Source organism: Passer montanus, unplaced genomic scaffold (assembly GCF_014805655.1).
Source record: "Passer montanus isolate IOZ18808 unplaced genomic scaffold, ASM1480565v1 scaffold89, whole genome shotgun sequence".
Taxonomy (NCBI): domain Eukaryota; kingdom Metazoa; phylum Chordata; class Aves; order Passeriformes; family Passeridae; genus Passer; species Passer montanus.
Window position 1 is genome coordinate 2,516,824 of NW_024374256.1, and position 25,557 is coordinate 2,542,380.

Here is a 25,557-nt window from a genome sequence, read left to right on the forward strand (position 1 = left end):
TGGGACAGGCTGGGGACCGGGATGGGGACAGGGCAGGGGACAGGGATGGGGATGGGCTGGGGACAGGACAGGGGATGGGCTGGGGATGGGCTGGGGACAGCCTGGGCACAGCTGGGGACAGGCTGGCGAGGAGCACAGCCCGCCGTGCGCACTGAGGAGCCGGGAGGCGCGGGGCCAGCAGCCCTGGTGCATTTTCGGGGCAGGATCCACCCGCCCCCGCCATCGCTGCACAAGCCCCGAGCCCCCGGCACGGCGGCGAAACACGAAACAGTATTAACAATAATTAACGATATTAACAGCAAACTGGGGGCGCGGGGGGCGCTCAGCCGAAGGGACCCTTGACGTTCTTGGGCTGGAAGAGCGGCTGCTCCACGGGCACGGCCCCCAGGCACTCGGCCGGGCTGCAGTGCCCCGTCTTGCCCGGCTGCCCCGTGGCACCGGGGGGGCCGGGGATGCCGGGGATGCCCTGCTGCCCCACCGGGCCCGGGGGACCCATCTTGCCGTAGCCCGGTGGCCCTTGGGGACCTGGAAGAGACGGGGTGGAAGAAGGGTGGCAGCAAAGGGCAGGGTGGGGCTGGGGGCCGGGCGGAGGGAGGGGGCTCACCTGGGGGTCCTGGGGGGCCGCTGTCCCCCATCAGCCCCACGCCCTTCTCGCCTTTCTCGCCTTTGGCACCCGGCTCACCTGGGGGAGAGGAGGGGTGAGAACCTGGCACAGCCACGGCGTCCCAGTGCCAGGGACACTGGGAATGAACTGGGGACACTGGGAATGAACTGGGGACAGTGGGAATAACCCAGGGACACTGGGAACGTCCCAGGGACACTGGGAACGGACTGGGGACACTGGGAATGTCCTGGGGACACTGGGAACAGACCAGGGACATCGAGAACATGATGGGGACACTGGGAGCACCCAGAGACACTTGGAACACTCCAGGGACACTGGGAATGTGATGGGGACAATAGGAATACCCCAGGGACACTGGGAATGTTCCAGGGACATTGTGAATGTCCTGGAAACACACCAGGGACATTGAGAAGATGATGGGGACACTGGGAGCACCCCAGGAGCAGCGGGAACATCCCGGGGACACCGGGAACACTGCAGGGACACTGGGAATGCCCCAGGGACACCGGGGAGGTGCTGCAGACACTGGGAACACCCCAGGAATATTGAGAACATCCCGGGGACACCGGGAACACCGCAGGGACACCAGGAACATCCTAGGAACACCAGGAACACCCCAGGGACACTGGGAACACTGCAGGAAGACCAGGAACAGCCCGGGGACACCGCAGGGACACCGGGTATGCCGCGGGCAGCAGCACGTACCCCGCATGCCCGGCACGCCCTGCCGCCCCTCTCTGCCGATCTGCCCCGGCATCCCCGGGGAGCCGGGGGGTCCCGGCCGGCCGGGCAGCCCGTCCTTCCCGGGGGGACCGGGCCTGCCCGGGGACGCCACCATCTCCACCGGGAAGTGCAGCCGGGAGGTGTAGTACGCCATGCGCTCTGCGGGGACACGCGCCGAGCTCAGCCGCCGTGCGGGGACAGGGCGGGGACACCGCGACGGTCCCCGGGCCTCGCCGCCACCCCCTGCCCGTTACCGTCAAACATCTTGTTCAGCTCCTGGCGGATGAACCGCTTGACCTCGTCGTAATTCACCACATCTCCCTGCGGGGACACGAGGGGACGCGCGAGGGGACGCGAGGGGACACGCGAGGGGACACGGCCGCAGGGACAGCGTCCTGCCCCCCGACACGGCCACCGATGTCCTTACCATCATGCCCGGGGGTCCCGGTAGGCCGGGGCTGCCCACGGGGCCCGGCGAGCCCGGGGGTCCCCTCTCTCCCGCGGGTCCCCGCGGCCCCACGAGCCCCATGGAGCCGCTCTTGCCCGGCCCCCCGGGCATTCCGGCTCTGCCCTTCTCCCCGGGGTACCCCCGCTCGCCGGGGGCTCCAGCGTCACCCTGCGGACAGCAAAGGTCAGTCCTGGCGTGCTGGCACAGCTGTGGGACACCGTGGTGGCACTGCCAGGTGGCACAGCCTCACCTTCTGTCCGGCCGGGCCCGCAATGCCCGGTTTTCCTGGGGGTCCCTGGGAAACAGGAGCAGTGTGACAGGGATGTCCCCACCCTGGGGACAGCCCGGCCAGGCCAGAGGATGACAAAATCCGTGTCCTGCAGGGCAGGAAAGCTCCAGAGAGCCCTGCTCACCTCCTTCCCAACGGGCCCGTCCGGTCCCTGCTCTCCCTGCGGGGTCAAAGAGGGGCAGCGTGAGGTGGTGACACCACGGGGCCACCCCCGAGGTCCCCAGGTTCCCACAGGGTCCTGCTGTGCTCACCGGCGGTCCCGGGTGTCCCGGGGGTCCCGGCTGTCCTGGCATTCCTGGCAGACCCCGCTCGCCCACGGAGCCGCGCTCGCCCTTCAGCCCCTGCGGGGAGGAGGAACCGGGAGCATCGGGAGAATTGGGATAATTGGGATCATCGGGAACATTGGGATAATTGGGATCATCGGGAACATTGGGATAATTGGGATCATCGGGAACATTGGGATCATCAGGATCATCGGGAGCATCGGGAGCATCAGGAGCATTGGGATAATTGGGATCATTGGGAGCATTGGGAGCATTGGGAGCATCGGGATCATCGTGATCATCAGGGGCATTGGGAGCATCGGGTGTATTGGGGTAATTGGGATCATTGGAGCATTGGGATCATTGTGATCATTGGGAGCATTGGGAGTATTGGGATAATTGGGGTCATTGTGATCATTGGGAGCATCGGGATCATCGGGATCATCAGGGGCATTGGGAGCATCGGGTGTATTGGGGTAATTGGGATCATCGGGAGCATTGGGAGCATCGGGATCATGGGGAGCATTGGGAGCATTGGGATCATCGTGATCATCAGGGGCATCGGGAGCATCAGGAGCATTGGGATAATTGGGATCATTGTGATCATCGGGAGCATTGGGAGTATTGGGATAATTGGGATCATCGGGAGCATCGGGTGTATTGGGGTAATTGGGATCATTGGGAGCATTGGGATCATTGGGAGCATCGGGATCATCGGGAGCATCGGGAGCATCGGGAGCATTGGGATCATCGGGATCAGGGGATCCCAAACCTGCCCATCCCCACCCCAAATCCCGGAGCGAGGGCTCCAGCCCTGGCAGTACTCACCACCCCAGCGAGGCCAGCGGGACCCGGCTGTCCCGGGCTGCCAGGGGGACCCTGGGGACAGAGACAGGGGGGTCACGGGAGGTGTCCCCACTCCCTGCCCCCCGCTGTGATCCCCCCATCACGGGGGCAGCAACTTACGATGGGCCCTGGGGGTCCCTGCCGGCCTTGGGGTCCCATGGGTCCGGGGTCACCCTGAGGAAGGCAAGGTGAGGAGGAGGAGGAAGGGGGTGGTGACCAGGGGGTGCCCAGGGGTCCCCCAGCCCTCGCTCACCTCGGCTCCCGGCCGGCCCGTGCTCCCTGGGGGGCCGGGTTTGCCGCAGTCACCCTAGAAAAAGGAGGAAGGGACATCGGGGACAGCGGTGAGTACAGTCCTGCCAGGCCCGAGGTCCCTGGGGACGTCCCCAGGCAGTGTCACCACGGCCCACCTTCGGTCCTGGCAGCCCTGGGTGTCCTGTCTTGCCCTTGAAGCCCTGGAGAGAGGAAAGAGCTGGGTGGGGGTCCCAGGGTGCTGCCAGGTGACCCCGACCCTGCAGGGCTGGTCCAGGGCCACCACCCGCGCTCGGTGTCCCCAGGAGCACATCAGGGGACAGTCCTGGCTCGGGGGAGCCCGGCTTGGCTGCCAGGCACGGAGCACTGGGGAGGGGTGACAAGGAGGGCTGTCACTCACCGGAGGACCCATCATCCCTGGTGGCCCGGGGGGACCGGGGTCACCCTGGGGAGAGAGAGACAGGGGTTGGGGGTGTTCTGGGGGTGCAGGGGGGCTGCCCCCCCAAAACCCGGGGAGATCCGGAGCCTCACCCTCAGCCCTGGCTTGCCGTCCTTGCCATCCAGTCCTTCCAAGCCAGCAGGGCCCTGTGGGGACAAGGTGACAGTGACAGAGGGAGGTTTGCACTGGGGGGCTCTGGGGGTCCCCGAGGGACCTGCTCAGGGAGCCCCAGCCATGGGAACAGATCCCTGGGGATGGGAACAGGTCCTGGGGATGGGAACAGGTCCCTGGGAATGGGAACAGGTCCTGGGGATGGGAACAGATCCCTGGGGATGGGAACAGATCCCTGGGGATGGGAACAGGTCAGTGGGAATGGGAACAGGTCCCTGGGAATGGGAACAGGTCCTGGAGATGAGAACAGGTCAGTGGGAATAGGAAAAGACCCCTGGGAATGGGAACAGGTCTCTGGGGATGGGAACAGGTCCCTGGCAGTGGGAACAGATCCTGGGGATGGGAACAGATCCTTGAAGATAGGACCAAGTCCCTGGGAATGGGAACAGGTCCCTTGGAACGGGAACAGATCCTTGGGAATGGGAACAGATCCTTGGGAATGGGAATAGTTGCTTAGGGAATGGGAACAGGTCCCTGGGAATGGGAACAGCCAGCAGACTCCCAGGAGCACCCAAGGGTGACACAAAGGGGGGGGGTCTTACCTGGATTCCCGGGGGTCCGGGGGGCCCGGGGGGCCCTGGCATCCCCGCGGGGCCTCGCACGCCCTCGCTGCCCTGCGGAGCCGCAGAGTCACGGGCAGGACCGGCCACAGAGCCAGGAACGGCCCCGGGGACAGGCGGGGACACGGAGCCACCGCCGCTGGCACGCGTCCCTGGCACTCACCTTCTCTGCCGCAGGCCCTGGTGGCCCCGCTGGACCAACCTTCCCCGGGAAACCAGGAGGGCCCTACAGAGGAGAGGGGTGTGGAGTGCAGGGGGATCCCAGCCCGTAAATCCCTGGCTTCTTTTAATGGGATTATTTTTAATGGGATCTGGGGCTGCTCCCTGATTGTCACCCCACTCGTGTCCCCCTCGTAGAACCCCTTGTCCTGTGGGGACACGGGGACACATGGCCAGGAATGGGGTCCATCTCCCAGGGTGCTGGAATTCCCAGTGGGATGTACTCAGAATTCCCAGTGGGATTACTCAGAATTCCCAGTGGAAATTATTCAGAATTCCCGGTGGGATTACTCAGAATTCCCAGTGGGATTACTCAGAATTCCCAGTGGGATTACTCAGAATTCCCAGTGGGCTTTATTAAGAATTTCTGGTGGGATTTACACAGAATTCCAGTGGGCTTTACTCAGAATTTCTGGTGGGATTTATTAAGAATTCCCAGTGGGATTTACACAGAATTCCAGTGGGGTTTACTCAGAATTTCTGGTGGGATTTACTCAGAATTCCCAATGGGGTTTACTCAGAATTCCCAGTGGGGTTTACTCAGAATTTCTGGTGGGATTTACTCAGAATTCCCAATGGGGTTTACTCAGAATTCCCAGTGGGATTTACTCAGAATTCCTGGTGGAATTACTCAGAATTCCCAGTGGAAATTATTCAGAATTCCCGGTGGGATTACTCAGAATTCCCAGTGGGATTACTCAGAATTCCCAGTGGGATTACTCAGAATTCCCAGTGGGCTTTATTAAGAATTTCTGGTGGGATTTACACAGAATTCCAGTGGGCTTTACTCAGAATTTCTGGTGGGATTTATTAAGAATTCCCAGTGGGATTACTCAGAATTCCCAGTGGAAATTATTCAGAATTTCTGGTGGGATTACTCAGAATTCCCAGTGGGGTTTACTCAGAATTCCAGTGGGGTTTACTCAGAATTTCTGGTGGGATTTATTAAGAATTCCCAGTGGGATTTACACAGAATTCCAGTGGGGTTTACTCAGAATTTCTGGTGGGATTTACTCAGAATTCCCAATGGGGTTTACTCAGAATTCCCAGTGGGGTTTACTCAGAATTCCCAGTGGGGTTTACGCATAATTCCCAGTGTAGTTTACTCAGAATTCCCAGTGGGATTTACTCACCGGTGGTCCCGGGAAGCCAGGCTGGCCCTGGAAACCCTGAGGAGAGACAGGAGCTGAGCTGGACCCCACAGCCCAGGGGGGTCCTGGGGGTCCTGTCCCCTTTGGGGACACTCACCTGGTCCCCCTTCTCTCCGGCGCTTCCCGGGAGCCCACGCTCGCCCCTGGGACCCTGTGGAAAGATGGGATGGGGTGGTGGGAGCACCCCAAAACCCCCCAACCACCCCCTCGCTCCCCACAGCCCCAGGGTGGGCACCTACCGCTGGCCCCACGGGACCGGGCAGCCCGTCCAGGCCGGGGGGTCCCTGGGAAGGAAGGGAATAGGGTCAGGGGGAGGGGGCTGGAAGGTGCCAGCCCCAGTGCCCATGGAGAGGGGCACCTGGGGCAGTCCCCAGCCCCACTGCCCCCAGAGCGGGGCCAGGAGGGACTCACCAGCTCCCCTTTCTCGCCGGGGGGACCCACGTAGCCTCGCTCGCCTTTGATGCCCTGGGAAGGGACAGGGGGGACAGGGGGTACGGGGGGGTTTGGGGTATGGGGAGGGTTTGGGGTAAGGGGGGTTTGGGGTACAGGTGGGATTTTGGGTACAGCTGGAATTTGGGACACGGGTGGAATTTGGGACAGGGATGGGATTTGGGGTACAAGTGGGATATGGGGCATGGGTGGGATTTGGGGCATGGACAGGACTTGTCACAGGGTTGGGATTTAGGGCAGGGCTGGGATTTGGGACAGGGCTGGGATTTGGGGCATGGATAGGACTTGCCACAGGGCTGGGATTTGGGGCAGGGCTGGGGCAGGGGGGCTGGCAGGGGCTGCCTGTTCCCCCCAGTACTCACAGGAAGGCCGGGGGGCCCCGTGGCCCCGGGGTAGCCAGGCTGTCCTGGAGGTCCCTGTGTGTGACAATGATGACACTGAGCCCCTGCAGCGCCCCAGCCAGTGCCACCCCCCAGAGCCACCAGCGTCCCCCTGTCCCCCAGTCCCACAGCTCTCACCGGCTCCCCTTTGGCTCCGGCCAGCCCCGCAGGGCCACGTTCCCCTTGCAGACCCTTTGTGGGGAGAAGAGAGGAGATGCAGGGGGGTCTCCTACAGCCCCTCCCAGGCTGTGCCCGCCTCCAGCAGGACCTGGGCACGGCCCCTGGGCTCTGTGACCTCTGCCAGCCTGCGGGGACCCTGCCTGGCTCCCTCCACCCCTGCAGGCACTGGGGGCAGTGCCCAGGCGCGGTGGGAACACTCAAACCCTGGTGCCACGGAAATCTCAGCCCTGGGGGGGCTGCGTGGGGTGCCCAGCTCTGGCTGCAGCCCTCAGCTCCAGCCTGGTGCCCCCCGTCCTCCCAGGGTGACACGGGGACAGCCCGGAGCGCCACGGGGACCTCCGGGGTGGGTTAGTGGGGTGACGCGGTGCCGAGGTGACAGAGAGTGACAGGACACGCTGGCACACCGCAGAGCACGGCCCACAGAGAGCCCCCGAGAGCCCCGGAGAGGCCCCGGGGTGACGGTGACATTAGTGGACGAGGGGGACACGAGCAGGAGCGCAGGATCCTCCGGGAGCCGCCGGCACAGCCCCACCACCAGCTCCTGTGGGGAGCGAGCAGCGGCAGCAGGAGCGCGGGCATGGAGGTGAGGATGAAGATGGACATGAAGATGGAGATGAAGGCTGAGTGACCACACAGGAGCGCCCAGAGGAGGAGGAGCCCAGGATCCTGCTGGTCCCCACCAGGGTGTCCCTGGTGACATCAGGGGAGCTGTGGCTGTCACCCGGCCCAGGTGGCAGCTCCCTGGCACACCCGGAACGGCGCCGAGGGGACCCAGCAGGTGGCGAGTGCCACCACCAGGTCCCCGAGCTGAGGGAGATCACCCCCAAATCCGGGTCCGCCGGAACCCCCTGCTTTGGGAGGGAGGAGCGGGAATGGCAGCATGGAGATGGATGGAAGGGGGGGCGGGGCTGCGCCGCGGCTGTCCCGGCGGGGACAGCGACAGGGGACACGGCCAAACCAAGCGGCAGCGACACGAGGGCACAGAGCGGAGCCGTGCTGCGTTCTTACGGGCAGTCCGGGAGCGCCCGGCGTTCCGGGGAAGCCTGGGGGGCCCTGAGGGGAGAAACAGGGAGGTCACAGCTCGGAAAAGGCGCTGGGGAGCCCGGCCTGAGCCCTGGGGGTGCCACAGAGCTCCCGCTCCGCCTCGGGGCTGGCAGCGGTGTCACCTCCTCCTCCGGCCTCAGCGGGGACATCCGTGCCGTGCCGTGTCACACCCGTGCCTCGCCTGGCCCTCTGCCTCGGGGCAGGGTGCCAGGCCCCTTTGGCAACCTGCTTGGAGGGGCTGCGAGCCCCCCGACCCCCCCCGGCCCGGGCAGGGGTACTCACGATGGGTCCGGGTGGTCCTGGGGGTCCGCGCAGCCCTGGCGAGCCCTGGGGAGGGGATGGGGGTGACAGCGAGGTGGGGACAGCGGCACGGGAGGTGCCACAGCCCCCGGGAAGGGTTGGGGGGCACGGAGAGGGGCTGGGGCTCACCCACCTGCTCTCCCCTCTCTCCCGGGATGCCCGGCGCTCCCGGCAGCCCGGGGTGACCCGCGCAGTCAGGGCTGTCACCCTGCACGCGGTGGGGACACATCAGCACCCCAAAGCTCCCCAAAACTGGGGGACAGTCCTGGGTGCCCCGCAGGGAGCGTCCCTGGGGTGGCAGCGGGACTGTCACTCACCCGAGCCTCCTCCGCCCGCGGGAACTGCGCAAAGCACTGCAAAGGAACCGCGGGGTCACCCAGCTGCGACAAGGGACGAGCCTGTCCCACCCCCCGGGATCCCCCTGGGGCTGTGCCCGCACCCCCAGTGTCCCCAGGGGGTGGCGCTTCCCCCAGCTGCCACCAAACCCAATTCCCCGCGACTCGGGGCCGTCTCTCCAACCCCACCCCGCACACCCAGGGGGTGTCGGGCACCCAAATCCCCACCCGGAGCTGTGGGGAAACTCACCCTGGCACAGTTCTCGCTGCCAGGGGCGCCTGGCATGCCGCCATCCCCCTTCTCCCCCTCCACGCCCGCGGGAGCCTCCAGCGCTGCCTGCAGCTGGGCACAGTCCCCGCAGAGCGTCTGAAATGGGGGGGAAAGGGGAGTCAGGGGTGCCCCGAGGGTGCCCAGGGCACGAGGGTGACCCCATGCCCACCTCTCACCTTCAGCACCTCGATGTTCCTCTCAGCCATGACGGCCAGAGGGCCCTGGAGGAGAGAGAGGGATGGAGGGAATTGTCCCCGCCGCGGGGACAGGGACATTGCCACGGGAGGTGGCACCACCTACCAGGTCTCCAGCCGGTCCGGGCAGCCCGGGCAGGCCGTTGTGTCCCGGCATTCCCTAAATCCCGGGGGGATATTCAAACTCTGCCCTGAAAGCTCAGCGTGGGCCCCGCTCCCCTGCCCCATCCCTCACCTGGCGACCGGGGGCACCGGGCGGCCCGGGGGGGCCGGGAGCTCCGGGGGGGCCCTGCAAGACCCCAAAAACCATCAGAGAGAGGCAAGGGGTGGGGGGTGAGGGGGTGGCAGGGGCACAGTGGGGTGGCACCGACCTGCGGGCCGGGCTGGGGCTGCCAGGACATCCCGGTCCACAATCCTGGCGCTCCCTGCGGGCGAGAGACCCCCGGGGGGGTGAAACGGGGCCGGGGGGTGCCCGTGAGGGTGGCACAGTGCCGGGGGGGGTGGCACTCACCGGCATCCCGTTGTAGCTGGGGTCCTGGCGGGGGCTGGGGGGGCAGGAGCACTCGCCGGGGTCTCCCTGCGGGCACAAGGGGTGAGGGCAGGGCGGGTTTGGGGGGGCGCGGCCCCACCCGGACCCCGACTCACCTTCTCTCCCTGGGCACCCTTCTCCCCCTGCCAGAGGAAAACGGAGATGGGCGTTAGGGCATCCCCGGTGCCCCCCACCCACCGTGCCACCCCCACATCCCCACACCTACCGGCTGCCCGCTGGAGCCGGGGAGCCCCCGCTGCCCCTCGGGGCCCTGCGAGGAAGAGGAGGGTGAGGAAAGCGCCAGGGTGGAGGTGCCAGCAGGGTGGCACCGCCCACCCCCCAGGGCACGACCTACCGGTGGCCCTGTGACGCTGCTCCCGGGTGGCCCAGGGGGTCCCGTGGCACCTTTGGGGCCCGGAGATCCCTGCGGAGGAAGGAGGGCAGGAGTGGGGAGCACGGGGGGCACAGAGGGCGGGGGGGCACTCCCTTACCTTGGCACCTTTCTCCGCTGCCATCCCCGGGGGTCCCTGCGGTCCGGGGGGGCCCTGGGGGCAGGACAGGGTGTCGGGGAGGGGACAGCGCTGTCCCCAGAGGCGCCACAGGGGGCTGGCAGGGGTGTGACCCCATCACGCAGGGCTGGGCACCCCAAAACCCCACCCCAAGCCCTACTCACAGGGGGGCCGGGGGGTCCGGCGCTGCCGGGGTCACCCTGGGGAAAGCAGAGAGTGTGAAAGGCACCAGGGCCACCCGGCGTGGGACAGCAGGGGACAGCACAGGCACCCCAACACCCACCTGTGGTCCTGGCTGGCCGATCCCCCGCGGTCCTGGCTCACCCTGGGGACACAGAGGGGCACGGAGGTGTCCCCAGAACCCCAGGGGACACAGAGGGGCGCTGAGGTGTCCCCAGGACCCCACTGGGGACACAGAGGGGCACGGAGGTGTCCCCAGAACCCCAGGGGACACAGAGGGGCACTGAGGTGTCCCCAGAACCCAGGGGACACAGAGGGGCACGGAGGTGTCCCCAGAACCCCACTGGGGACACAGAGGGGCACAGAGGTGTCCCCAGGACCCCACGGAGGTGTCCCCAGGACCCCACACCCTGCACCCCACTCACCTGCAGCCCCTTGGGCCCGGCAGGACCCTGCACCCCCGGCAGCCCCGGCTTGCCCTGGAACACAGCGGGGTCACCCCCAGGACACGGTGCCACGGGGCGCTGTGCCCGTGGGGAGGGGACACGGGGAGGGGACACTCACGGGTCTGCCCGGCTGGCCGGTGCCCGGCGGGCCCGGCTCTCCTTTGGGCCCGGCTCTTCCCGGGATGCCCCCCGGGATGTCCGGGAGGGACTCGCACGGCTCTCCCTGCGGGGAGAGGACACGACAGGCGTGGAGGGGCGGGTGACACCGCGGGGCTGCCCAGAGCGCGGGGCTGTCCTCACCTTGTCGCCTTTGGGGCCCGCTGGTCCCCTGATGCCAGGCTCACCCGGCAGCCCCGGGACACCGGCCATGCCCGGCGTGCCCGGGTCCCCGGGGCTGCCAGCGTCGCCCTGGCAAAGAGAGGGGACAAAGCTGGCACGGGGACACGGCACGGAGAGGTCACAGCGCCCTCTGAGCCGCCCCGAGCCGCTCTCACCTTCTGTCCCTTGTCGCCAGCCGCGCCGGGTCTGCCCTGGGGAAAGGCAGAGAAGGGTCAGGGGGGATCCCCCCAAAAACGGGCACGGCGGGCACGGGGGGCACTCACCGCTCTGCCCGGGGCGCCACCAGCGCCCCTTTCACCCGGTGGCCCCGGCACTGCCACCACTGTCGCCGTCCCTTGGAGGGCTTGCGGCGTGGGAGGGCACTGGCCGCACTGCTCGCCCTGCAGGGGGACAGCCCGGCTGGCAGGTGGCCTTGGGGACAGGGACACGGCTCCGTGTCCCCCCTCACCTCAGCGGTGTCGCATGGCCAGGTCTGAGCAGGGACAGGATGGGACAGGGCAGGGACAGGGATGGGACAGGGCAGGGACAGGGACGGGGACAGGGACAGGGACAGGGACAGGGACAGGACAGGGCAGGGACAGGGACAGGGACAGGACAGGGACACGGCTGTCCCCAGTGCCACACTCACCTTCTCTCCCTTGAGCCCCCTCACACCAGGGTCTCCCTTCTCTCCCGGCATTCCCTGCACGGAGCATCCACAGCACAGGTGACACCACAGTCCCCAAAACCCGGCTCTGACACCCCCGAGCCCCCACATTGTCCCCACTCACCGGCCTGCCCGTGGGTCCCACTTGGCCACTGTCCCCCTGAAACGGAGCAGGGCCAGGATCAGAGTTAGGCTCGGGATCAGCCAAGCCCAGCCCACCCCCATGGGACGATCCAGCCACTCCCGGGATGTGCAGGGGGGCGGGGGTCACTCACCTTGTCACCTTTGATCCCGGCCAGCTCGGACAGCCCCACCTGGCCCTGCTGGACACCCTCACGGTCACTGCCCGGAGCACCCCAGGGTGTCACCCCGCCCCGGGACAGGGGGGTCCCGCCCCGCCACTCACCGGCAGCCCCGGCTCCCCCTCGAGGCCCTCGGCGGGGCCGCGGCGCAGCGCGGCGAGGACGCGGAGGTCGCAGGGCTGGCACGAGTCCCCCTGGGATGGCGGCAGGGGACAGCTCAGGGGGCTGCAGCGACCGAGCGGGGGGTGGCAGGGAGGGTCACACACTCACCTTGTCCCCTTTCATCCCCTGGATGCCGGGATCGCCCTGGGAAGGAAAAGCGGGAGCTGGGCGCTGCTCGGTGTCCCCCCAGCTCCGGGTGGGGACAAGCCAGGCCCGTGTCACCTACCCTGTCCCCTTTGGGTCCCGCGGGGCCGGGAGCGTCCTGGGGAGGGGGAAACAGAGGGAACATCAGGGCTGCTGAGGTGACACCGCTGTGCCCCCCGTGCCCGGGCTCAGACTCACCGAGACCCCGTCCCTGCCGGGCGCTCCGGGCTCTCCCCGCGGCCCCGGCGTGCCGGGAATGCCGATGGCACCGAGCGTCCCCTCGGCGACAGCGCGACACACCTCGCACGGCTCGCCCTGCCCGGGGGGAGCAGTGACACACAGGGCGGTGGCCCCCAGGATGTCCCAGCCAGCCCCAGGGCCGGGGGATGTGCCCGTGGCCACCGTGTCACGGCAGCCACCGTGTCACCTCACCCCCGTGTCACCTCACCCCCGTGTCACGGCAGCCACCGTGTCACCTCACCCCCGTGTCACCGCACCCACCTTGTCTCCTTTCGGCCCCAGCACTCCGGGGAGACCCTGCGGGAGCAAAGTGGGGACGGGGCTGCTCCAGGGAGGCCACGCTGTGCCCCAGCAGTGCCACCCAGCACCCTCAGCTGGCCACCAGCCCCGTCTCGGGGTGATCCCGGTCCCCAGTGATGCTCCCGCTTTTCCCAAAGCCCTCTCAGCTCCTGCTTTACTCAAAGCTCTCTCAACTCCTGCTTTTCCTAAAGCCCTCTCAGCTCCTTCTTTTCCCAAAGCCCTCTCAGCTCCTGATTTTCCCAAAGCTCTCTCAACTCCAGATTTTCCCAAAGCCCTCTCAGCTCCACTTTTCCCAAAGCCCTCTCAACTCCTGATTTTCCCCAAAGCCCTCTCAGCTCCTGATTTTCCCAAAACTCTCCCAGCTCCGCTTTTCTCAAAGCTCTCTCATCTCCTGATTTTCCCAAAGCTCTCTCAACTCCTGATTTTCCCAAAACTCTCTCATCTCCACTTTTCCCAAAGCTCTCTCAGCTCCGCTTTTCTCAAAGCCCTCTCAACTCCGATTTTCCCAAAGCCCTCTCAGCTCCCGGGCTCTGATCCCGGCCCCTCTCCGGCCAAGCAGCCCCGACCCCGAGCCAAAATCCCGGCGCTGACCCCGGCTTTGGCTCTGGCTCTGCTACTCACGGGTGTCCCAGGCGATCCTCCGGGTCCAGGAGCTCCCGGGCTGCCCTGGAGCCAGAGATGGGAAAAGCTGAGCTCAGCCAGGGGACACCTCAGCCCCGGGTGACACCCCTGTCCCCCCGGGGGTGTCCTGCCCCCCAAGCCGGGTCCGTGGGCCACCCAGAGCTGTTGGTGGCTCTGGCTCAGCCCTGGTGGCTCCGGGTCTGGATGGGATTCCCAGCACAGCCCCCATGCCCTGCCAGGCCTGCTCTGGGCACAGGGGGCACCTGGCACCCCTTTCCCTGCACTCACCTTCTGTCCCTTCGGCCCTGGGGGGCCACCGGGGTCACCCTGAAAGGGACAAAGGGTGGTGTTAGCCCAGCTCTGGCTGTGGGGTGGCACCTTGCCCTTCCTGTGGCAGTGCCCACCATGGGGACACCACCTTGGCACAGGTTTCTCACCGGCTTCCCTGGAATGCCAACCCCTGGAGAGCCTGGCTTGCCCGGGGGTCCTGGCTCACCAGCCAACCCCTCCGGTCCCACGATGCCGGGGTCACCCTGGAGGACACATCGGGTGGGGTGTGGCAGTGCTGGCAGTGCCACCAGGTGCCCCGTGTCCCACCCGTCACCCCCAAACCCCCAGGTACCTTCTGGCCCTTGGGTCCCACCACGCAGATCTCTCCAGGCCGGCCCTGCCAGGAGGGGAGTGGGGTGTGAAAGCTCCTGTGCCCCCCTGGCCTGGGGGGGTGCCCAGGGGTGCCCAGGGGGTGCCCAGGTACCCCCCAGCACTACTCACATCACGCCCAGGGCGCCCCGGCTTGCCCTGCAGTCCCCCGTCGCCCTTCTCACCCTTCTGGCCCTGCAGGACAGACAGGTGTCACCCGTGGTGCCACCCGTGGTGTCACCCGTGGTGTCACCCAAGCTACCCAGGCTGGCACTGGCAGGTCCTGGCACCTCTGCCACCATCCCTGCTGCCATGCCAGGACCCCCAGGTGGGCTGGACTCACCTTCTGCCCCTCGGTGCCAGCTGGGCCCGGGAGTCCCTGCACGGGAAAAAGGGACAAAGGGGTGCCCGGGTGGGCTCCTGGGGGTGCCCGGGTGGGCTCGTGCAGGGTCACCCCCTGCTCCTCTCGTGCCCACACGGAGCTGGACCCGCAGAGCTGGACCCCCCGCCCCAGCCCAGGGCAGGGGGACCCCCACAGTGTCCCCACAGTGTCCCCACAGTGTCACTTACCACCTGGCCACGCTGCCCCTTCTCACCCCGCGGGCCCTCGGCGCACTGGGGGGAGGAGGAGGAGGAGGAGGAGGTGAGAGGGGAGGCAGGCACAGGGAGGGGGCCCTGGGGAGGGTCTGGGGGGTCTCACCTGCACGGGGCCGCCGGGGTGGGTGCGCACACAGTCCATGCCCTGTGGGGGGGGAGGTGGCTCAGGGACAGGGGGGGTTTGGGGACAGGGGCACCCCCAGGGAGGGACCCTGTGTGCGGGGGAACCCCCAGGGAGTGACCCCCAGCAGAAGGGGACAGGCCAGGGACAGCAGGGACAGCAGGGACAGGGACACTCACACGGTCACCCTTCTCCCCTTTGCCACCAGCAGTGCCAGGCAGGCCCCGCTCGCCCTTGGTGCCCTGCAAGAGAGGGGAGAGGGTGACAAACGGGCACAGGGAGGGGGACAAACGGCCACAGGGTGGGGGACAAACGGGCACAGGGAGGCTGACAGCCACAGGGTGTCCCCACGTCCCCGTGTGTGCCCCCGGCTCCTGGCAGGGATGCTCTGGCTCAGCATTCCCACGTTCCTGCTGGAGCTCTGGGTGTCCTGGGGGGTGACAAACCAACCTTTGGACCTGGGGGGCCGAGGGTGACCTGTGGAGACAAGGGAAAGGTGTCCCCAAGGTGTCCCCAAGGTGTTCCCAAGGTGTCCCCAAGGTGTCCCCCAAGGTGTCCCCAAGGTGGCAGCAGCAGAGCCCTGAGCCCACCACAGTCCCCATTGTCCCTGCGCTCTGTCCCCAAGTGCCACCGTGGGGCACGAGGTGTCCCCATGGCCTGCCACCCCCCTGCCAGCGGTTGCTGTGGGAATGGGGCCACATCTGGAAAGGATCAGGGGCCTTCCAGATGTTGCAGGGCCGGGAGGAGCTGTGGGGTCGTGGGGGGCTGGTGACAGCGCCCCGGTGGCCTTTGCCACCCGCAGCTCACAGCCAGCCCGGCCAGCTCGGGGTCCCCGTGCCAGTCCACACTCACATTTCCTGGTGCCAGCTGGGGCGAGCAGGGTGGGCACTGCAAGAGACGGGGATGGAAGATTGGGGCAGCTCCACACCCTGCCCGTGGCACCCCAAAAACCACAGCACCCAAAACCCCACAGCCCCCACAAACCCCAGAGCACCCCAAACCCCACAGCTCTCTAAACCCTATAGCACCCCAGACCCCACAGCACCCAAAACTCTACAGCACCCCAAACTCCAGAGCACCCAAAACCCCACAGCCCCCACAAACCCCAGAGCACCCCAAACCCCACAGCTCTCTAAACCCTATAGCACCCCAGACCCCACAGCACCCAAAACTCTACAGCACCCCAAACTCCAGAGCACCCAAAACCCCACAGCTCTCCAAACCCTGTAGCACCCAAAACCCCACAGCACCTCAAAACCCCAGAGAACTCAAAACCCCAGAGAACCCCAACCCCACAGCATCCAAACCCCACAGCACCCCAAACTGCAGAGCAGGCAAAACCCACAGAACCCAAACCCCACAGAACCCAAACCCCACAGCATCCCAAAACCCCAGAGAACCCCCAAATCCCACAGCACCCACAAACCCCAGAGTACCCCAGACCCTGGAGCACCCAAAACCCCAGAGTACCCCAAACCCTACAGCACTCCAAACCCTACAGCACCCCAAACCCCACAGAACCCAAAACCCCACAGAACCCCAAACCCTACAGCACTCCAAACCCTACAGCACCCCAAACCCAACAGCCCTCACAAACCCTGCAGCACTCGTAAATCCCCCAGCACCCCAAACCCCACAGCCCCCACAAACCCTAGAGCACCCCAAAGCCTACAGCACCCCAAACCCAACAGCCCTCACAAACCCTAGAGCACCCCAAACCCTACAGCACCCCAAACCCCACAGAACCCAAAACCCCACAGAACCCCAAACCCTACAGCACTCCAAACCCTACAGCACCCCAAACCCAACAGCCCTCACAAACCCTGCAGCACTCGTAAATCCCCCAGCACCCCAAACCCCAACAGCACCCCAAACCCCACAGAACCCAAAACCCCACAGAACCCCAAACCCTACAGCACTCCAAACCCTACAGCACCCCAAACCCAACAGCCCTCACAAACCCTGCAGCACTCGTAAATCCCCCAGCACCCCAAACCCCACAGCCCCCACAAACCCTAGAGCACCCCAAAGCCTACAGCACCCCAAACCCAACAGCCCTCACAAACCCTAGAGCACCCCAAACCCTACAGCACCCCAAACCCCACAGCCCCACAAACTCTAGAGCACCCCAAACCCTACAGCACCCCAAACCCAACAGCCCTCACAAACCCTGCAGCACTCCTAAATCCCCCAGCACCCCAAACCCCACAACACTCCAAACCCCAAAACACCCCAAAGCCCACAATAGCCCAAACCCCACAGCCCCCACAGCCCCTGCCCCGCTCCCCTGAGCCCCCCACACCCACGGGGATCCCCCCGCAGCTCCCTGGGCACAGGGAATCCCTGCACGGAGGAGGCAAACGGGAGGTGCCAGCTCCCGGCCCGTGTCCCCGCGGATCCGTGCCCTGCCCACGGCTCTGCCGAGCCAAACACCCCAGGGCACTGGGACACCAGATGTGGCTGTGTCCCCATGGCCCGCACCCTGGGACGCCCCCGTGGCGGATGAGGGATCCCAGAGAGGTTCAGGGATGAGGAGCGGGAGCGCTGGGGAGGCTCCCCAGCGCTGGCAGCGCTCCGGAGACGCTCGCAGGAACAAAGAGGCCCTTGGCCAGAGCTGGGATGGCTCCAGCGGCAGCACGGAGCCCGTGGGGCCTCGGTCCCTGCTCGGGGGAGCGGAGCAGCCGCTCCTCCCGCGTCCCTGCAGCCCTGGCAGATCCCAAATGTGGCAGGCACAGAGCCAGCCTGGGTCCGGGACAGCGGGTGGCACCCTGGGGTGGCGCTGGGAGGGAAGCGGGGACGCGCTCACCTTGGCCTTGGGCTCGTCCCTCAGCGTGGTCCTGCCCGAGGCTCTGCCCGGCTCCTGCAGGGAGGGAGCAGCACGTGGCGGCTCCTGCCGGGATCATCCCAGCCCTGGGAGCTCCCCGTGCGGGAATCCCTCCCCAGGGAGGAGGCAGCGGTGGCACCTGCCTGTCCCTGTCCCCTCGGGTCACAGACACCTCCCTCCCCAGGTGGGGCACTCCTGTCCCTTGTCCCCTCAGGTCACAGACACCTCCCTCCCCAGGTGGGGCACTCCTGTCCCTGTCCCCTCGGGTCACAGACACCTCCCTCCCCAGGTGGGGCACTCCTGTCCTTGTCCCCTCGGGTCACAGACACCTCCCTCTCCAGCTTCCCACCGGGTGGAAAAAGTGAGACAGGGATTTTCCAGGGGCTGGAGCAAGGGGTATGGGGACTGGGATGGGACTGGGACTGGGACTGGGACTGGGATTGGGACTGGGACAGGGACTGGGACTGGGACAGGGACTGGGACTGGGATGGGACAGGGATGGGACTGGGATGGGACTGGGATGGGACAGGGATGGGACTGGGACTGGGACTGGGACTGGGATTGGGACTGGGACAGGGACTGGGACTGGGACAGGGACTGGGACTGGGATGGGACAGGGATGGGACTGGGATGGGACTGGGATGGGACAGGGATGGGACTGGGACTGGGACTGGGACTGGGACTGGGACTGGGATGGGACAGGGATGGGACTGGGATGGGCATGGGATGGAGATGGGAATGGGGATGGAGATGGGGACAGAGAAAAGATGGGGACCCAGGATGGAGGTGGAGATGGACACAGGGACCAGGACAGGCCCAGAGGTGAGAATGCAGATCAGGATGGGACCAGGATGGGGACAGGACTGGGATGGGGCCGGGATGGGGATGGGGACAAGGATGGGGCCGGGATGGGGCCAGAATGGGACCGGGATGGGGCCGGGATGGGACCGGGATGGGACCGGGATGGGGCCGGGGTGGCTCTGCCGGAGCTCACGCTGCCCAGCGGCTCCTCCAGGCAGAAGCAGCGGGTGAACACCCTGCCCTCGGGCTGCGGCACCATCTCGATGAGATTGCTGCTCTGCATCTGCTCCGCTTGCCGCCGGGTCTTGGGCGTTTCCGTCTGGCACTGCAGGGACACAGCGGGGTCACGGGGAGGCGGCCGGGGGACAGCCGGGGCCGTGGGGACACGAAACACGAGGCGGTGACACAAAGGGGACCGACCTGCCCTCACTGAGCCTCAGTTTCCCTTGGGGGGGAAAACCCTGAGGGCAGTTCCAGGGTGCAGTCGGGGTTGGGGTGGGGGCACTCAGGGGCACTCAGGGATGCTCAGGGGTGCTCAGGGACACTCAGTGGCACACAGGGACACTCAGGAGCACTCAGGGGCACTCAGGGGTGCTCAGAGGTGCTCAGGAGCACTCAGGGGCACTCAATGACAGTTAGTGGCACTCAGGGACAGTCAGTGACACTCAGGGACACTCAGGGACACTCGGTGGCACTCAGGGGCACTCAGTGACAGTCAGGGGCACTCAGGGACACTCAGGAGCACTCAGGGGCACTCAGTGGCACACAGGGACACTCAGGGGCACTCAGGGGTGCTCAGAGGTGCTCAGGAGCACTCAGGGGCACTCAATGACAGTTAGTGGCACTCAGGGACAGTCAGTGGCACTCAGGGACACTCAGGGACACGCAGGGACACTCAGTGACAGTCAGTGGCACTCGGTGGCACTCAGGGGCACTCAATGACAGTCAGTGGCACTCAGGGACAGTCAGTGACACTCAGGGACACTCAGGGACACTCGGTGGCACTCAGGGGCACTCAGTGACAGTCAGTGACAGTCAGGGGCACTCAGTGACAGTCAGAGGCACTCAGTGACAGTCAGTGGCACTCAGGGACACTCAGGGACACTCAGGGGCACTCAGGGACACTCGGTGGCACTCAGTGACAGTCAGAGGCACTCAGTGACAGTCAGTGGCACTCAGTGGCACTCAGGGGCACTCAGTGACAGTCAGTGGCAGTCAGGGGCACTCGGTGGCACTCGGTGGCACTCAGTGACAGTCAGTGGCACTCAGGGACACTCAGGGACACTCAGTGACAGTCAGGGGCACTCGGTGGCACTCAGGGGCACTCAGTGACAGTCAGGGGCACTCGGTGGCACTCAGGGGCACTCAGTGACAGTCAGTGACAGTCAGGGGCACTCAGTGACAGTCAGAGGCACTCGGTGGCACTCAGTGGCACTCGGTGGCATTCAGGGGCACTCGGTGGCACTCACCCCGCTGGCCGAGATCTCGCAGCACCCCTCCTGCCTGGCCAGCTCGGCGTCGCAGTAGATCTGGGCTTGCTGGATGTCAAACTGCGGCGGGACGCGGGTGACAGGTCAGGGGCGGCCCCGGCCCCGCGGGCACCGCCGCCCTGACCCCGGGGCACTCACCCGGACCGGGGTGCCACGCACGGCGTCCAGCCCCAGGAAGGCGTTGCCCTCCGGGGCCAGCGCCCGCCGCGGCCCCAGCGGCTTGGAGGAGATGGAGGCGCAGTCCAGGTGCACGGACACGGCGTGGCCCTGCACGGCCACCGCCACCTTGTGCCAGCGCCCGTCGAACAGCGACGCCACGGCCTTGCCCGCGAAGACGGCGCTGACGAAGGTGGCACCCGGTGCCCGCGCCTGGAACTCCAGGCTTCTCTCGGGGCCGTGCACGGACAGGGAGAGCTGGGCACAGAGGGGACGGTGCCGAGCTCAGCCGCGGCTCCGGGCTGCTCCCGGGTGTCCCGCCTCACCCCCGGGGCGTACCTGGGGGTATCCCTGCCGGTCGGTGACCTGGAAGAGGTACCAGTGCTGCCCGGTGCTGTTCTTCTTCAGCAGCAAGGTGAGGACCAGCGTGAAGGTGGGGGGCAGCCCCCGGGGGAACACCTGCCTGTGGGGACAGCTGCTGGGGACTCTGGGGGTGGCACCGAGGAGGGTGGCACCCACCCACAGGGCACTGTCAGGTGGCAGCAGCCCCCCCGTGGGTCCTGCCATCATCTGTGCCCACTGGTGGCACCCCAGATGCCGCCACAGTGGGTTCTGCTGGTGTGGCTGCAGCGCCCAGGGCCGTGCTCTTATCCCAAAATTCTGTCCCAGGGCAGCCAGGAAATGCATCCATCATCCCCGAGGCGGCTGGGCAGCCTTTCCCAGCTCTCCCACAGCCCAGCAAACCACTGGAAACATTTGCTCCGGGCTCTGCTCCGCTGCCAGCCTCGGCTCCACACCCGCGGCTTTCCAAACCACTGCTCTGGAGCTGGACCAAGGGATGGGGACTGGGACAAGGCCAGCGGTGCCCTCTGCTCCCCGTGGGGCACGGGGACACCCCGACAGGGCACTGAGGTGGGTGGGCACCCACAGGACCTCACAGCCTGGGCTGTCCCCAACTCCAGACCCCCCAAGGCTGCATTTGGGATGCCCCCGGCCAAGAGCAACACCAGCCTGGAGCCTCCCCCATCCTTCCCGAAGCCATCCAAGGATTTGGCTGCCCAGGCTGGATCTCCTGGCCCTCTGGAGAGCCCCATGCCCAGCACAGCTCCGTGCCAGCCCCGGGGCAATGTGGGGACACGCCGCAGCCATTTCCTGCAGGAGCAGCTCCCGAGGATGTGGATCTGCTCCCACCCTGCCACGCTGCAGCGTCCCTGCCAGCCCTGGCACCGTGGGCACCAGCGACTGAGGGGACAAGGGCCAGTCACCCTGTGCCCCCCAGCAGCCCCACACACCCAGCAGTGCCTGCTCAGAGCCTCTGGAGCTCGTCTGGACCCTGCCCAGAGCAGCCCTAGAGCAGCCCCAGAGCAGCCACAGAGCCCTGCTTGCCCAAGGTTTGGCCACCACCCAGCAGAGCGAGGTTTGCTTTCGAGGAGAAAGGTGTTGGGACAGCCTCGGGGTCCCCAGTGTCCCCAGAGGTGACACAGAGCTGCCTGGCATCCCTGGCACGAGGGCAAAGCCCACCCAGCTCCACCCAGACCCCAAATTTACACCTGGGGGTGGCCTGGAGGAGCTTTGGGTCACCTGAGGGTCACCCAGGGCCACCTCACGGGCCACCCAGGGCCACTCACTGCGTGGGCTGGACCAGGGGCACGGTGCCCAGGCGCAGCACCAGCGGCCCCCGGGCGCTGCGGATCTTTTTGACCGACGAGATCTTCAGCAGGTCGAACCTCTTAACCAAGTTAAAACCTGCAGGACACAGCAGGGCACGTGAGACCTGGCCCTGCGACAGGTGACAGTCCCCAGGCAGGTCGCAGAGCCCATCCTGGGGGGTCAGGGGATCCGTGAGAGGGTCTTTCCTTACCCGTGACGTTCTCATACTTGTCCCCAACCAGATCCTCGTCCCAGAGCTGCGGGCACAGCTCCCCTGTGAGGCAAAGCAGCACATCACTGTCACTGCGGTGTCCCCAGGCGCGGTGGGACAAGCAGGGGGGGACCACACAGAGCTCCCCAAGCCCGGGAGGGTCTCGGGGTGCTGCCAGGAGCCAGCCCTAACCCCCCGAGGCAGCGCAGACCAAGCAAACCCCGCTCCTGGGAGCGAGGAGGAGCGAGGCTGGAATGCGCCAGGAGCAGCTCGGAGGGGACAGAGCTCGGGAGGGCACAGAGCCTGGGAGGGGACAGAGCTCGGGAGGGGACAAAGCTCGGGAAGGGACAGAGCCCGGGAGGGGACAGAGCTCGGGAGGGGACAGAGCTCGGGAGGGGACAGAGCTCGGGAAGGGACAGAGCCTGGGAGGGGACAGAGCCTGGGAAGGGACAGAGCTCGGGAGGGGACAGAGCCCCGGAGGGCACAGAGCTCGGGAGGGGACAGAGCCCGGGAGGGGACAAAGCTCGGGAGGGGACAGAGCCTGGGAGGGGACAAAGCTCGGAAGGGGACAGAGCCTGGGAAGGGACAGAGCTCGGGAGGGGGCAGAGCTTCCGAGGGCACAGAGCTTGGGAAGGGACAGAGCTTGGGAAGGGACAGAGCTGGCCCTGCTGCCCCCCACAGGTGAAATGCTTTCCCCAGCTCTTCTGCTCTGCCTGCAGACAGCCCCGCGGCTGCAATCAGCATCAGGAGACTCGGACGGGTGCCAGGGACACCCACAGTGCCACCGAGAGCTGTCCCTCCCTGCCCCACGGCGCTGACCGCTCAGGGCCGGTGGCCCTCGGGGACAGGCGCGAGGGTCCAGAGGGGGCTGAGGAGCAGGACAAGCAGGAAATGCCGCGGCAGGAGCGGTCACGGGGGTGCCGCTGCTGCTTGCAGGGATAAATCACGGCTCCGGCAGCACCGAGCCGCTCCAGATGCGCCAGATGTTGGGAGGTGCGAGATAAAGGAGTAAACAAGGGGAGAGGGAGGGAGGGATTTGTTTTGTCTCCACACAGGCCGGCTCTGGAGCGGGATGGGCACCAAAGATTCTCCCACCTCTGACCCCCCCAGCCCCTGCCCACCTCTGTCCCAGAGCTTGGCACAGCCGTGGCTTGTGGCCCAGACTGACCACGGGGACATGCCCTGGCCTGGGGACCCCAGACAGTGCCACAGCAGTGAATGTCACAGCCGGGGGCACAGTCCCCTCCCGCCGGCGCTGCCATCACCCTCCGCGGGGCAGGGGACACCAAGGAGCACAAATCACCCCAGTGCCGTCCCCCTGAAGCCTCTCCCAGCCCTGGGAAGGGAAAATCTCGCCTGTCCGACCCTCTGTCCCTCAGGGGAGGCCGGGACATGCGAGGCCACACAGTGCCGGGCAGCAGGAGCGGGTGACAGTGACAGTGTCCCCTGCCGGGCAGACCCGGGCCGAGTTTGCAGCCTCGGTGTCGCTTCCAGCGGCTCCTCCCCCGGAGCCCGGGGCTCATCCACACCGGGACCCCCGCGCAGGTCGGGGACACCCGGCCGGGGACACCTCAGCCATCGTCCCCTTGGAGTCCTGGACACCCCCCAGCCCTCCACCATGGTGTGGGTCACGGCCAAACCTCTCCCCGGCTCCCTCGGGAGCTCTGTGCATCCTCACCCTGCCCGGGGCAGCCCGGGCTCACCTGCCCCGCCCGGCCCCGGCTCCAGCTGGCACCGAGCGTGCCCCGGCCGCAGAGGGGCCGAGCCCCGTCCCTGCCCACGGCCGGGGCTGCAGGGGCGGTGTCGGGTGTCCCTCTGGCTCCCTCTCGCTCGGCTCCGCTCTCCCTGGCCCCCTGCCCGCCCGGGATGCTGAGCGAAGCCCCGGCGCTCAGCCCGGAGCCACCACTCCGCTCCTGGCTCGTGGGGAGCTGGCACAGCCCCCGCTGTCTGCGGCCACCTCTGCTCTGCCACCGCTGGTCTGAGCCAGCCGTGACAGGGACGGGCGAGGAGCGGGGTGGCTCCCAAGCCCCCGTGGTCCTCACCTTCCTCTGGCAGCGGCTCCTTGCCCTGGCAGGCGCTGAGGAGCCCGGCGAGGGCCAGGGCCCAGAGACCCCTCATGGTGCCCGTGGCAGAGCTCAGGGCCCGCACCTGCAAGGGAGAGACCCCGAGTGGGCACCTGGTGGGCACCGGCCCGCGAGGTTGCCCACAGCAGGAAAGGCACCAGCGTGGAGTGGTGCTGACTCCTGGCCATGGCTCGGTGGTGTTTTGGGGGTCAGTGTGGCCCCCATCCATCTGTTCCACACCCACCCCCAGCCTCAGCATCCCTGGGTGTCAAAGGCCAGCAGCCGGATTTACCCTGAACATTCAGAAATGCAACGACCGAGGTTCCCCAGAGTGGAACCGGGCACCCACCCACGAAGGTCTCACCCCTCCCGTTTTATCTCCCGCTCCCGCGTGGATCCCGGGGTGTCCCCGCAGGTCACCCCGACCTGGCCTCCCTCCTGCTTCCTGCCACGAGGCAAGCCGGGGCTGCCGGCGGGCCCGGGGCCGGGACAGACCGGACACGCTGGGCTCCGGGGCTGCTGCCAGAGCGGGGCGTGCATCCATCCCGTCCTTCACCCCGCACAGCCCCCGGCAGCGGGGCCGCCCCTGCCCTGCCCGCTCGGGGCTCTCTCGCACCCCCAGCTCTGCCCAGGCTCCCCCCTGTCCCGAGCCACAACCCCTTCCCCGGCTGTCCCCTGAGGTGCCACCCGGCTCCGCTGGCCTTGGCACTGCCCGCGCCCGCCCCCCGTGCCACCTCCGCACCCCGCACGCCCCCGCTCCCTCCGCAGCTCCCCCCGCTCGCTCCTCCTTCCCTGCGCCGCTCCCTCCGCACCGGCGGGTCCCCGCGGCCCCGGGGCGTGATTAACCCCGGTGATTAACGGGGAATCCCCCCCTCGTCCGGTCCCGTCCCGCCGCAGGGCCGGGCCCCGCCGGGCTCCGCCCGCCCCCGCTGCGGGGCTGCGCGGGGCTCACCTGCGCGGGGCTCGGCGGGGACGGCGCTGTCGGGGGTGCGGGACACCGGGAACCCCTCCGCGGGACACCGGGAACTCCGCCGCGGGACACCGGGAGCCGCCGCGCCGCCCCCGCCGCCTTCCCCGCCTCCCTCCGGGGGGGGCCCGAGCCGCCCCCCAAGCGCTGCCCGCCCTCCGCACCACCCCCCCCTCCTCTCCCCAAACCGGGGGGGCCGCCTTCGCATCCCCGCCCTTCTTCTCTTCCTCCTCCTCCTCCTCCCCCGGCGCCTCCCCCGGCAGCGCCTTCCTTCCCTCCCGACCCTCCTTCCCCTCTCCGGGCCCCAGAAGAGGGGAACCCCAATCCCGGGGGGGGTGTACCCCATTCCCGGCCTGCCACCCCTGTGGAGCGGCTCTTCCTCCCCGCAGGGAGCTGAGGGCACCGGGAGCTGGCACCAGTGGTGGCACCGTGTGTCCCCACGGAAGGAGGATGTCCCTCGAGGATGCTCCTCCATGGCGCGGC

At 67.1% G+C, this 25,557-nt stretch overlaps 1 protein-coding gene across 3 annotated transcripts; it reads right to left on the reverse strand.

Annotated features, from left to right (window-relative positions):
* Nucleotides 1-302: 302 nt before the first annotated feature.
* Nucleotides 303-25,557, reverse strand: COL16A1 (collagen type XVI alpha 1 chain). 3 transcript variants are annotated; one of them, XM_039733788.1, is made up of 71 exons: nucleotides 25,416-25,557; nucleotides 24,087-24,192; nucleotides 22,045-22,107; nucleotides 21,812-21,929; nucleotides 20,523-20,646; nucleotides 20,166-20,441; nucleotides 20,007-20,087; nucleotides 18,731-18,862; nucleotides 17,719-17,772; nucleotides 15,765-15,800; nucleotides 15,363-15,389; nucleotides 15,092-15,154; nucleotides 14,895-14,936; nucleotides 14,765-14,809; nucleotides 14,538-14,573; nucleotides 14,327-14,389; nucleotides 14,178-14,222; nucleotides 13,993-14,088; nucleotides 13,844-13,882; nucleotides 13,556-13,600; nucleotides 12,896-12,931; nucleotides 12,593-12,709; nucleotides 12,477-12,512; nucleotides 12,359-12,394; nucleotides 12,193-12,282; nucleotides 12,062-12,109; nucleotides 11,911-11,946; nucleotides 11,769-11,822; nucleotides 11,404-11,520; nucleotides 11,296-11,331; nucleotides 11,102-11,209; nucleotides 10,920-11,024; nucleotides 10,781-10,834; nucleotides 10,459-10,500; nucleotides 10,340-10,375; nucleotides 10,158-10,211; nucleotides 10,022-10,090; nucleotides 9,893-9,937; nucleotides 9,783-9,809; nucleotides 9,649-9,714; nucleotides 9,509-9,562; nucleotides 9,373-9,426; nucleotides 9,244-9,297; nucleotides 9,120-9,164; nucleotides 8,923-9,039; nucleotides 8,655-8,690; nucleotides 8,471-8,545; nucleotides 8,320-8,364; nucleotides 8,002-8,046; nucleotides 6,952-7,005; nucleotides 6,796-6,849; nucleotides 6,395-6,448; nucleotides 6,223-6,267; nucleotides 6,081-6,134; nucleotides 5,966-6,001; nucleotides 4,777-4,839; nucleotides 4,596-4,667; nucleotides 3,975-4,028; nucleotides 3,844-3,888; nucleotides 3,602-3,646; nucleotides 3,448-3,501; nucleotides 3,315-3,368; nucleotides 3,177-3,227; nucleotides 2,337-2,426; nucleotides 2,210-2,245; nucleotides 2,047-2,091; nucleotides 1,776-1,964; nucleotides 1,603-1,669; nucleotides 1,331-1,507; nucleotides 605-682; nucleotides 303-525 (listed from the first exon to the last, which is right to left on the reverse strand). In XM_039733788.1, exons 2-71 carry the CDS (start codon nucleotides 24,160-24,162, stop codon nucleotides 323-325), a joined length of 4,818 nt encoding a protein of 1,605 aa, XP_039589722.1. In that variant the 5' UTR covers nucleotides 24,163-24,192; nucleotides 25,416-25,557; the 3' UTR covers nucleotides 303-322. The 3 variants fall into 3 exon arrangements, with proteins under 3 accessions (XP_039589722.1, XP_039589720.1, XP_039589719.1); XM_039733786.1 differs by lacking the exon at nucleotides 25,416-25,557 and adding an exon at nucleotides 25,060-25,162 and having other exon boundaries at nucleotides 12,062-12,106; XM_039733785.1 differs by lacking the exon at nucleotides 25,416-25,557 and adding an exon at nucleotides 25,060-25,162.